The 13,641-nt window shown below is 37.4% G+C and overlaps 1 protein-coding gene across 5 annotated transcripts in view; it reads right to left on the bottom strand.

Moving 5' to 3' along the window:
• The window catches only part of ST7 (suppression of tumorigenicity 7), a 300,688-nt gene that overhangs the window by 32,627 nt on the left and 254,420 nt on the right, over positions 1-13,641 (bottom strand). For all 5 annotated transcript variants that reach the window (XM_049771031.1, XM_049771032.1, XM_049771034.1 and 2 more), the window contains 2 exons: positions 8,369-8,441; positions 6,820-6,922 (listed from right to left, as the gene is read on the bottom strand). In XM_049771031.1, coding sequence (XP_049626988.1) covers positions 6,820-6,922; positions 8,369-8,441 — 176 coding nt within the window. The remainder of the gene's footprint in view (positions 1-6,819; positions 6,923-8,368; positions 8,442-13,641) is intronic.

The following is a 13,641-nucleotide window of genomic DNA, read 5'->3' as shown; positions in this document are numbered from 1 at the left end:
AAGCTATACCTGCTGCCTCTATCACCCAATATTACTGTTTCCCTGATGACACTGCTTCATCTCTGGCCCTCTAAGAGTTCCTCCAGGGACACGAATCTGACCAAACTTCAGGTACACCAGTAGTTGGGTTGATATAACCAGGGCTTTTTGGATTGAGTGTTGGGTACTCTCCTCTCATATCTTCCTTCTTCTGGGAAGCCTAGAAGTGTAACTATACCCACAAATGCAGGTATCATGTTCCAACCAGGCCAACTCCATAGATTCACTCTTTTCTCAAATGAGATGTAAACTGAGCTGGGAAAGATCATGGGAACACTGGCCAATAAAGCAGAAAGCTGGCCATCTCAGGATGAGAGGGCAGACCCAGCCCCTGCCCTGCTGAAGCCATGCCTGCTGCCTCCATCACCCAGAATCACCATTTTCCAAATGGCCCTGCCTCATCATTGACTCTCTATGATTCCCTTCAGGGATACCAATCTGATCAAACTTCAGGTACACCACTTTTTGATATCATGAGAGTTTTTTGGAGCACCCTCTCCCATATCTTCTGTTTTCCAGGAGGCCTAGCAGCTCTGAACATTCCCCTAAAAGTTACAGTATCAGTAATAGTACTTTAAATTTCTAGACAACTTCATTTGTTTGATACTGTCATCCCATAGGATCACACCAATTTAACAGAATGGACAGCCAAAAACACAAGTTTGCTAAACCTTCTGCTATTATATTAATGACTTTGTTAGAGATACAATCATTTTTAGAAATGTACTTACTACTGTACTTTTTCTTTTTGTTTCTGTCTTTTGTAACTTTTTTCTTTTCTTCCATTTCTTTTTTTCTATGTTTTTCAATACCTTTGCTTTTACTTATCTGGAAACAAATGTATTATGATCAACTATGTAAACTATGTAATGCATTTTCTTTAAATAATTTTTTTAAATGTTTAAAGAAAGAGAGATCATAGTGTTGGGTGTAAAATTAGGATAGACCAGTGCTGGTGGGGATGCTGCCTGTTCCAACCCCTATGGAAAACAATATGGAAGGTACTCACTAAACTCAAAATTGAGCTGCTAAATGATACAGCAATCCCTCATTTGGGTATCCATCAACAGGACAGAAAAACACTCATCCAAAAGGATATATGCGCCACATTATTCAAAGCAGCACTCAGTACAATAGCCAAGACTTGGAATCAACCTAGATGTATAACAACAGATGAGTGAATCATGAAGATGTGATATATATATACAATGGAATACTACATAGCTGTAAGAAATTATGCAATGATGCAATTTGCAGCAATATAGATAAAACTGGAAGGGATCATATTAAATTAAGTAAGCCAGAAGGCGGATAAATACAGAATAATATAACTTATATGTCGTATTTAAAATAACTGCATGAAGAAATGCAGTGGTCTAGATGGGAGTGGTCTCGAACACCCCAGAGCATAGTGAGAAGGATAGAAACTGAGTGGAAGAGGAGAAATACAAATATGAAAGGATGGGGGCTATGGCCAAGTGGTCTCAGGTGCATAAGTAGTATTAAAAAAGGTCATAACTAATATCCAAGCCAAAGGCAACAACAATGGAATCAAGAGACCCAAACTTTAACAAGCTAAACATCAAATGGGCCTGTTATACTTTCAGGATGGGATTCGTATGGGATGCACTTGGGGAACATTGGTGGAAGGAGGTGGACACTGGTGGTGGGATTGTTCCTGCTTATTATATATCTGAAACCCAACTATGAAGGACTTTGTAAATAACTATTGTTTTAACAAAATAAAATAAAAATATAAAGTTAAGGTAGAAGAGAATCTTAAAAATCAAACAATTATAAAAAATATAATGAACCTCCACGAGCCCTAAAAAATAAATATATTCTCAATATCAAAACATACCATACAAATTAAGAGCCCCTATAAATATGGATGGTCTAAGATCACTCAGTATTAAAAATGTGCATGGAAAAAAGGCTAGAATGAACTAGTCAATAAGATTTGATGATTGCATTATAATTTTTAATATGAAAGAATTTGTTTTTAACAATCTATCATAAAGGAGAACAATGTCTAACATTGCTTGCAACAAACCAACAATTTAGTCTTCTTTGGAAAGTTTTCAGAGAATGAAAAGTTATCTTTAGCATCCCAAAGGAGTTACTACAATATATTTCATAATAGCAAGAAAAATAGATATGTCTCCTTCCAGGAACAATCTTGTAATGGAGATGCAGCATTTTCAGAGTAACAGCACTAGTGAATACAGATTTGTGTTAACCAATGAATCACTGAAGAAATGTCCCAGCACCTAGATAAATCCCAGCACCTGCTAAGAAGGGGCAGAGTAGGCAAGGGAAACATCTTTTTTAGGTAAAGAAGAGACAACTACAGCTGAAAATCCAATGAATTATAATCATACATGGATGAAGATTACAGAACTGAGATGAATAAAACCCATTATCTATCCTGCCTCATAAGGGAAATTTTCTCTAGAAAATGGGGAATATGCCCTTTTAATTCATTAGGAATTCATTTCAATTCAGGAAAAACAAAGCCTCTTTTATTGTAATCTCACAAAATGGAAAAGGGCTTCTAATGAGTTTGCAATTTCTTTTTTGTTTGTTTGTTTGTTTGTTTGTTTTGGGGCCACACCCAGCGGTGCTCAGGGGTTACTCCTGGCTGTCTGCTCAGAAATAGCTCCTGGCAGGCACGGGGGACCATATGGGACACCGGGATTCGAACCAACCACCTTAGGTCCTGGATCGGCTGCTTGCAAGGCAAACGCCGCTGTGCTATCTCTCCGGGCCCGAGTTTGCAATTTCTATCTTTTTGAAGTGTGTGCTGGTTCTTAAAAACCACCAGCAACTTTAGAATCCTAACACCTTTAGCCGTCTTCAAAACAAATAGCATTGTATAGTTAAGCACAAAATCAGAGAGTGAGAAAGAGAGAGATAGGTACAGGAAAAAAAGTGATTATTGAAGTATAGAAAAACATATAGGAAATATCAGAGAATGAGTAAGATGACATCCACAAAAAAGCGAAGAAGGAAAAGAAGGGAACATAGTAGGAAAACAAAGCCTCGTCAGATTATGAAGGTCCTTAAATAACCACCCAAGGGTCAACACCTGCTTCTGCTTCTGTAGGGCGCTTCTTTTCTGCACCTCTACAGAAAAGGAGCACAATATCTATCCTCTGTACTGACATATGAGGGGCTTCCTCCTACAATGGTGCTATATGAGTATTTTGAAGCCATTCTGTTCCTGAATACGTACCCAAGAGGCTCTTTTTCAGAATAGAGACCCACAGTTTTGTACTTTTTGTTTGTTTTGAGGTCGCACCTGGTGCTTGGGATGTTGAAACATGCAAGAAAAGTATTTAACCTCTATATCATATCTCTAGCCCAGTTTTTTACTTTTGAAATTTATTTTCCAGTATTGTAGTATGGTTTAAGTAGAATTTAATCCCTATTCTATGTTTGCAAGTGAAGTTCATTTGCAGAAGTAAGCCACCTAAGCACTTAGCTCTGGAGTTTGAAAAATTAACTATGTACCTTTTTTGCTTAGTACAAAACTAGATGGAAGCAAGCTGGAAACTCATAGACAGTAATTACTTCTCAGGTATTAAATTTGTTTTTTTATTTTCCTCTTGAGCATATCTACAAGTAGGTAGATCAGCATGCTGATACCAAAAACTCTGGTGGTACTCTACTGATCACTTCCCGTAATATAGAAACAAGAAAATTACTGGAATGTCTATAATATAAAATCTTGAAGAAATCTGAATTGTCCACATGCAATTATCTCTGGCAGTAACATGACCACCAGTTATCCAGCATTTGAAAGGTTTCAGTATAGGCTGATCTGCCACAGGGTGAGCAAGGGTGATCTTTAAGAATGAGACACCCCATAATCAATGTAAATTGTCAGTTACTTGCCATGTGACTATGAGCAAGTTACTGAAAATCTTTCATCAATTTATAGCAGGAACAAAATGATACTTTTCACGTGGTGTGACTTAAAAATTCATGATATGGCACATATATAGTTCAATTAGCACTAAACTCAGCATACAACTAACACTTAATTTAAACTAGTAAAAATGAAATTATGATATTGTAAGGAGAGGTTCAAATTGGGCATGGGATAAAATCCCGATGTCTTAGTGTCTCTTATTATGTCAGGGCATAAATGATTATGAATATCTCATTAGAATTATGAATGATATCTGCCCCCAAAAGGCATCATGTTGTACTTATGTACACATGTATGTTTATTAAATTATTAAGAGCAGTCTAAAATAAACTGCATAACATACATAAAAGATATTTATAGAAGCCTGTATAAAATACATGTGCACCAAAGTTTTGTGGCTAATTGGCCAAGGATGTATTTACTGGGTATTCCCCCATGGAAGTTGTCAGTGGTCTAAAAAGAATTTGGAAACCAGTTTTCTCACAATATAAAGCAATAAAATAAGGTAATGGAAGTCATTTCTTGCATTAAATTTCTTTAAGCTTAAGGATTAGAAGGCAGAGTGAATTCAAGGGCCACAGAAATAGTATAGCATGTAGGTGGCTTGCCTAGCACAAAGTAACTTGTGATCGATCCTTGGTACCACATATGGTCTCTTAGTCCCCTCTAGAAGCACTCCCTGAGTGCAGAGTTAGAAATAAGCCCTGAGCACCTCCAGGTATGGCTCCAAAACAAAATAAAGAAAAAAAGAAAGTAGAGAAAATTCAGTACTTTCAAGAGAATTCAATATTGCAGGCAGAATATTAGTTGACTTATTTAATTTCTTTTGCCAATGGCAGGCTTAAACTATTGGAATTTTTAATACCTTTCTAGAATCTATTATTCTATTATAGTACCATCTAAGAATATCATAAAACTAAAAACTTCAAAAAACATCTAGTCAAGAAGCATTATACTTATTTTCTGTTATGCTTCCGATTATAACCCTCTAGCTTTTATACCTAGAAAAGTTAATTATATTTTAAACTTTGAGAGGATTTAAACAAGCCATACAGCAATAAGTTTAACAATTTGAAAACATATGGAGCTAATGTATTTTCAAAGAACTGTGAGTATATTTTTGCACTTAACATATAGGGTATATGGCCTATTATTTTTCTCTTCACCTAAAAGATGGAGATATTAAGCCCAACTTCCCAAGGGTAAAGTAACATTCTAATTTTCTAAAATTAAGTGAGAGTTTGAACTGAAACCAATATTTTTGTCTTGGAATCAGGTCTTTATGCTTAAAACTACTTCTAAGAGTCTTCTGTGCACAAAATAGCTCTGTATTCAAAGCATGGTCTTTAATAGATATTACTTGATGAACTTGATTTAACATAATAGAGAATATTTTCATGATTAGATTTATATTTTAATTAAATTTCAGTGAATATTTTAATATGTTAGATAAATAATATTAAAGAGATATATTTTATACTATGTGTCATGATACCTAAGTTCACAAATACTATGTTGATTATTATCTACTAAAACTTGAGTGCATAAATACATCCTTGAACAAAAGCTAAACTATAAAACATTTTTTAATTCCTTTTTCCATTAAAAGTAGACTATAGCCTGAGTAAAATCTTGGAATAATGTTAGATCACTTGTCTCTGCTTTTCTGGATATCAACACAATAAATTAAAGAAGTCAACTTTGTAAGTCACCTCACATATGTCTGCACCCACCACTTCACCCTCATACATACTCACACACCTTTAGCTACAGTACTTCAACAAAATTTAAAAATTGCCTTCATTTTACTAACAGGCATTTTAAATAATGAAACTTTCATCAGAAAAAATAGGTGTTACTGTAGGAGAAGTTTCAAGGAATAAAAATAAAAATGTGTTGAGACCGAGTAATAGTACACTGTGTAGGGCATTTGCCTTGCATATAGCCCAACCTGGGTTTTAATCTCCAGTGTCCCATATGGCCCCCACCTCCCCAAGCACTACCTTAGTGTACCAGAAGTAACCCGAGTATCTCTTTGTGTGGCTCCAAAACATAAAACAATTTAAAATAATGTGCTTTAGGAAATCTATCTGCAAACTAAACACACACACACACACACACACACACTCGTGGCCCTCAGTACTGTGCTAATCACTTAAGTACTAGAATTCAGATAGACCATTAATAAATGTCCATCCCCTGAGTAAAATAAGAATTTTAGAAATGTCTTCTGTTATGATACACCTCCCTTAACATCAAATTCAGAAAAACAAAAAGGAAATATCTATAAACTGAGCAGTGCATGATTGACAAGATACATATTTTCTACTAACACTATGGAAATGATACTCTCAAAATATACTTGACAAATACTAAGCTGAAGTTTACCTTATTATCTTATTACCAATATTGATCAACTATCATTTATCATGGAGAAACAATATAACATTTTTGGTCTTTTTTTATTACTTTTATTCACAACAATGTCCATTTCCCAAGTTGGTTCTAAAGGAGATTTTTAACTGCTGTGAAATTCCTATTAAATGTATCAACGCCCGAGGGAACTCTGTATTTTTGCCAATTCCAGCCTTCCTGAGGTAGATCTATTAATTTATTCTGATTATGTGAGGCCCGAAAATTGGCCCTTAAATCTTCTGAATGTAGCTTTTGCTCTAAAAGTGAGGCTAATGATCACAGACTAAACAGGGCCTCAGCATCTGTTGGTTGCTATTCCATTTTTTATAACTGGGTGTATTCCATTTTTTATAACTGGGTGTATGACATTGTGGTCACTGAACACTTTCTCTGTGTCATAACGAGTTCCTACGGGGATTCCACAAACTCACTTTTGGCACATGAGGATTGAATTCCACAGCTCTATGAATGGCCTCTACTGCATTCATCTCTGCTGTGCTCAGCCCCCGCCGAGATGCAGCTTCAGGAGAGAATCTGCAAAGCAGAAAGACAAACACCATCCAGTTGGGACCACTGTTTGGGCATCGATTCCAACAGGCATCTATACATGAAGGGCCCATAAAACCAGTGAGCCAATGGCATGAGCTTTCCAAACCTCCACCTCATGGAAACTGAGTGACCCCTCAGAGAGAGGCCAGCAAAAACCCCAGCGGAAACAAGAAAGCGAGTTTACATCTAATGTAAGGCAGGAATTAAATTTAGTTGTCAGGTATCTCTGTCTAGGTAGCTAATCTAAATGTTCTATGGGGTGCCTACTTTGAGGTCAGGAGAGGAGGCCAAACTGGTGAGGGCAGAGAGTGTAGGAAAAAGAGAAGTCTAGGTTACAGAAGAGCGCACTTAGTTAAAAACCGAACTGGGAGAGTTTGAGAGGAGGCTCCCAACCCAAGGTCAGTGCTGCTGAGACAGGGGGTTAAGTCAAGGTAGCCAAAGCAGCAGGCAGGCCTGCATGGGGCCCTTCTGGCAGGGGTGAGTGTGTGAGCCCAAACTGTGGGCGAGACACCTGCCCAAGTGAATGAAAAAAACCAGACCATGCAATCTCTTTCTCACCTCACACCCAGGGCTAACTCCAGAGCTGTGCTTGGCAGGCAGACACCACAGGGGAAGCTGTGATAACCCTGGCCCTGCCCTCCCAAGCTGGAGTCGCTGTGTAGGGAGAAAAGATGTTGCAGTAGGTACTGGCGATCTACAGGATAAAAAAGAATGAAAGAAAATTACTTCGGTCTTGAAGTGCACACACACTTTCACAGCAAACCTGTCTGACATAGCAGAGGCTGTTTCCTTTTCCAGGTATGGGGAAGTGGAAGCATTTATCAACTCAAAAATACAGTAAATCCATCTAGTACCTTTCACCTACCAGTCACCATGGGTGTCTATTTCCAAAGGCCCTGCCTGGACAAAATGGGCAAATGTGCCACTGAGACAGCATTTCAGCATAAATAAACTATGGGGATTTAAGTTAGTTTAAGAACTGATGAGGTAAAAGAAAGGGAGATGACCAGACCCACTACCATACCACCCTACTTATTATGGCAACTACCTGGTCTTGGCTGGTGCAGGGAAGAGGAGTAGGAAGAAAGGGGAAAAGAATAGGAAGGAACTTCATCTTAGTCCCAAGCAGGTCTTTTGGTATCTATTATCTGCCCTCCCCCCATAAAAACAGGATAAAAAAGGGAAAAGGGCACCTCAGAGGCAGGGAATTTCATATAAATCACTCCTGAGGGATCCATACACTCAATACCTGGGGATATACTTTCCCTCCTTCTATTAGAGAAAGAAAAGATCAGCAGGTTTTGGAAAATGCATGGTCATAAGCAGGGTCTCATAGACTAAGAGAAACTTCCAGAGAAAGCCCTCAGAGGAAACACATCTCAAATCAGGTCAGGCATTTATTTAGCATCACACAAGTTATTATTTACTTACTTGTCAGAGACAGCTCTTGCTTTGAGCAATGCAGCTGTGTAGCATATTGTCGCTGACTTTGGTAAACTTATATCTGTTAGAGAAAGAAAGTAGGAAAACATGTGAGTTTCAGAAACAACAGGCATATTATTTTTAACACATGAGCACTCTTTATTCATGTAAGCCAAATAAATCGTAAGTTAAAAATGGTGGTATGTGGAACTAAGAATAATCCAAATTTTGTAAATTATTCATTTTTAATTCATACCAAATTCTTCGGCAACAAACTCCTTAAAATGTAATTTTTCACAGGGTGAATTTGTTTAAACAGAGCATAGTGACAATATATATTATATGATACAACCTTGATACAATGAAAAGTAAATGGAAGATCCTTTTTCCACATACAGTTTCTCAATAAGTAATAAAATAAGTAATGAAATAGTAATGTAAAAAAAATATTACCTGGACCATTACTTAAATAAAATTTAAGTGGGAAATAAATGTACTCAATAAATTATCATTTGGTAGCAAAATTTAAATAAGATTTCCACTGCATTATATTTTAGGAATGTCTTGTTCAGTGTTTTGTCTAAGAAAAAATACATACAACATAATATGAGAAAATAATATGTATATTTTGAATGAACATATGTTATATGTGAATCACTGGAGCCCCTTCATATGAAGCTGAATTTGTTGCCCAGAAAAGGGTACGTTTAGTATGTAAAAAAATTTCTAAGGAAAGAGGAAGGCAGATAATATTCAGATAATGCATTTACAGGGAAATAAAAGTACTGAAAGTAGATAAGCTGAATGAGGGGGGTCTCCCTGAGAGAAAATTCTTTTTTTCAATATTTGATTCTTTTCTATTATGATTTTTTTCAATTATGATTTTTCATTTATGAAAAAATTATGATTCCAAATGAATTTTAAAAATGAGAGCCTGATAAGCAGTGTCTAGAAGCCTAGGGACCACTTCCGGCAACATTTAGCTAACTGAGCTTATTAAATGTTTGCTCAGCAAGAAAGACAGTGCTGCTCAAGGCCAGTGAGGGTGGGAGATACTAGGGCAACACTTGGTGGTGCTAAGTGGGGGCATTTGATACTAGAGATTCAACTTGGATCTTTATGAATGCAAAGGTGATAGCATTGATCATTGAGCTATCACTTCCACCCCAAAATTGTGTGTGCATTTAACATTTTACCAAATTTATACTAAATGAAAATATGTTATTCCCAGATCCTGCAAAATTTACTCAATAAGGATTCAACACCTTGAGTGACTTGCATGTTTCATCCAAGGCTAGTTTCAATTTAGAATTATGCTACAAAGGAATGATAAGGGAAGCCCTATTTGTTGAAAGCAGAAGATATTCTAAACCTCGTACCTCATCCAACAACAAGTATTTAAAATCATTTCATCTAAACTTTCCTTTTTTTTTTTGGTTTTTGGTTTTTGGGCCACACCCGGTAACGCTCAGGGGTTACTCCTGGCTATGTGCTCAGAAGTTGCTCCTGGCTTGGGGGACCATATGGGACACCGGGGGATCGAACCGCGGTCCGTCCAAGGCTAGCACAGGCAAGGCAGGCACCTTACCTTTAGCGCCACCGCCCGGCCCCTAAACTTTCCTTTTTTGAAGGAAATGTCAAATAGACTGATAAAACACTAAAAATCATATATAATACCTATACAAACCTGAAAGGGTTAAAGGCCTCTATAAACCTGGTCTTCTAAATTGTATTCAAACACAATGTTTCTATCATATAAATCACATAAAAGAGTGTAGTTAACTAGGAAGGGGAAAAAGGATGTCAGTCATGTTACTTTTCCAATGCCCTAATATCTGACTACTTTCTTTTTTTTTATTTATTTTTTTTTTTGGTTTTTGGGCCACACCCGGTGATGCTCAGGGGTTACTCCTGGCTATCTGCTCAGAAATAGCTGCTGGCAGGCAAGGGGGACCATATGGGACACCGGGATTCGAACCAACCACCTTTGGTCCTGGATCGGCTGCTTGCAAGGCAAACGCCGCTGTGCTATCTCTCCGGGCCCATGACTACTTTCTAAGGTGGGGATTCAATGCAACAAAATTAAATACCTTATTTTTGGGGGTTTCACTCATAAGAATTGAAAGAAAAATTGTATTCTATTTGAAAATTCTATTTGAAAGCTCATGGTTTTTTATTTAAAAATTCCTTATATCGAGCTCTAGCCGGCATGGGGTCTGGGGAGACCCCAGTTCGAAGGCCTTCTCCCTAGCTTGGGGGTGCTGTCGCCTCTCCTGTCCCCCGGCCTCCAGGCCTTCCCTGGGACCCAGCCCAGGAGTCCAGAAAAGGTAGGTCCAAATTGGGGGATGCTGAGAGCTGCTCATTTTTATTAAGGCAGTCTCTGGCAATTTCTTACCAGTCTACATGTTCAAAACCGCATGGGGGCGATAGCCCCCATGTGCACGGTAAATATTAATAGTATATCCTATACCTCAGTTATGTTTTGTGTATGTAGAATGTCCATCTTGTATTCTGCCCTTTCGCACACCCCTGTAAAGCTCATTTTCACTCCTTAACTCTATCACCCCAAGCATCAGTATCCCCCATTTACCCTTTTTAACTTCAGTACTTCACAGTCCCAATCACGCACCAAAGTGGTGCACTGGATTTAACAACCCCAACTATTTCAAAAGACATAAAATGGACACATATGGCTTTTGAATATTTTATGCCTATTTTCTTTGAGAGCTATAACTTTTACTAAATATTCTCTTATGCAGTGAAGATTTTCCCCACTTTTTATCTTTTCTTCTCTCTTTGAGCTGTTCAATAAGGAATTTTTGGTGAAAGAGTCCCTCAGTTTAATGCTTATGTTTAACCATGTCATAGGGATTTTTGGACTTTTTCTTGCAGCCCCTATATAGGCCTATAATGCCATGTGGCATTGTTCCTTGTTTGCATAGGCACATTAAAATGGGAAAATACTATACATACAAATAAGTTCCTATCCAATAGAGGTAGGAACACAGAAATCTTGTAGAGTAATGGGTCCTTACACCCTGAACATTGACATAAAGACCTGAAACAGGCCTCAGAAGAATGGGCATTCTCCATTCACCCCTGAACCAGGGAAGCTAACTACGAAGGTCATTTATAACATCATCTGGAAGCAATCCTCTACCAGGGAAGACCCTACCGCTGCTCTGACACTGACCTGCTAAAAAGAGACTTCCCTCAACACTAAGAAGACTTGACAACAACGACCTGCTTACAGGACAGGGCTCTCTGCATTGCCCTTTTATTGTGAGGTAAAACTAGAGGACGCTCTACACCATCCTGACTCCAATTTAGGATATGCAGATTCCAGGATCTTTAATACATAAACATGATACCAACAACAGAGACTGTAAAAAATAAAAGTGTATTGGCACTACAGATAATGACTTGGATTGGACAAACTAGTTGGCCTGGAGCCTAGAGTTGGTCTTCTGCCAGGAAACTTCAGGGGTAGGGTCTCCTTGTATTTAGGCCAAGGCTTTTCCTTTCCATGTCCCTCATATTTTGGTGAGCCTATGCAAACAATAGCTGCAACTCTAACACTGTTTATACGGTGCTCCTTTGACTCTAATCCTTAAAAAAAAAACCACTTAAACTTTTGTGATTAACTCTAACTAATATGCATGGGCAAGGAAATGTAAGAAAATACTATACCTTCAATGTTTAAGGAATTACATAAGTTTTATGGCCTTAGTTGCTTTGTGTACTAAGAAATGTTATAATGTACTACAGTCTGGGGACTTGAGGGACAAAGTAATTGTACATGGGTTCTATTTTATTTTTCTTAATGTTCTTTGGCTGAAAGTTCAAAATTAAGTTATCAGCAAGGGGTTTTCTTCTAAGAATTCTGTTTATGGGTGATTTTCCTTCCACTGTAACTTTACCTTTTCCTCTTTCTTTGCATCTTTGTTCTCATAATTGAAAATAAATTTATAAAAAATTCCTTATATCTTCTTTCCATTCTTCCTAAGGTTATTTTTTAAAACTTAATATACTTTATTGAAAGAGTATGTATCACATAGTTAACCATAATACATGTTTCTATATAAATGAGAGCAAAATTGTAAAAAAATAAATAAAAAGAATAGAAAGAGAATATAAGAAAAAGGAGAAGGGGAGAGAAAAAAGGAAGTAAAGTGACAAGAAAATTTGTGAAAATTATTGTATTTCCAATGAGGTCATTAAGTCATTGTCAAAAAGTTTAATAAGCTCTTGTTGTAAGTTGTCTATTCTGTTATTTCATTTGTTTCTGAACATTAAATGACTTCAGCTACATATTGGGATCTAAGTTGGTGTGTCTCTATAAGAATGACAATATTGGGGCCAGGGAGGTGGTGCTAGAGGTAAGGTGTCTGCCTTGCAAGCACTAGCCAAGGAAGGACCATGGTTCGATCCCCCGGCGTCCCATATGGTCCCCCCAAGCCAGGGGCATTTTCTGAGCACTTAGCCAGGAATAACCCCTGAGCAACAAATGGGTGTGGCCTGAAAAACAAACAAACAAAAAAAAAGAATGACAATATTAAACAAATGAAGTTGTCACATGATCACTAATATGGCCATGTAGTTCTGGAATTCAAACCATTATTTCTGATACTGTGGCTTTTGTGGGGTGAGGTATGGCTGTCAGGTCTCCTGAAAGTATGAGAAGGTGGTAGGGGTAGAGGTTACCCAGTATTCCTTTTATGTAAACCTAGAATCTTTCTACAAAATGGTGACTAATAAAAAGTCCTAGAAAGTTGCTAAGACTAAAAGCAATGGTCACAATTATTTCAAGGTGAGAGCAAAAGGAAGGAAGGAAGGAAGGAAGGAAGGAAGGAAGGAAGGAAGGAAGGAAGGAAGGAAGGAAGGAAGGAAGGAAGGAAGGAAGGAAGGAAGGACCCACAGAGAAGACAGTCACAACCACAGCAATCAAGCAAAATTTAGCAATATTTCTACTACTATGGAAAATTTACTCACAATTAAAAAATTCATATCTTTTCCCCTCCCCCAAATTCATTTCTGCTTTTTCATTGTTTTTTTTAAATGCATGCAAAGTTAAATATATTATCAACAATATTTATTTATGGGTGTCGGGATTATAGGGATTATACATTTGTCTCTACTATATTTGCAAAACTTGTTATAGCTTCTTATGATATATATATATATATACTTGTTTGTTTTTGGTTTTTGGGCCAAACACAGCAGCACTTAGGGGCTACATCTGGATCTCTGCTCACAAATAACTCCTGCTCTTGACAGACTGA

Source organism: Suncus etruscus, chromosome 1 (assembly GCF_024139225.1).
Source record: "Suncus etruscus isolate mSunEtr1 chromosome 1, mSunEtr1.pri.cur, whole genome shotgun sequence".
Taxonomy (NCBI): domain Eukaryota; kingdom Metazoa; phylum Chordata; class Mammalia; order Eulipotyphla; family Soricidae; genus Suncus; species Suncus etruscus.
Note: the sequence above shows the minus strand (reverse complement) of the source record. Positions and strands in the feature narration are given on the sequence as shown.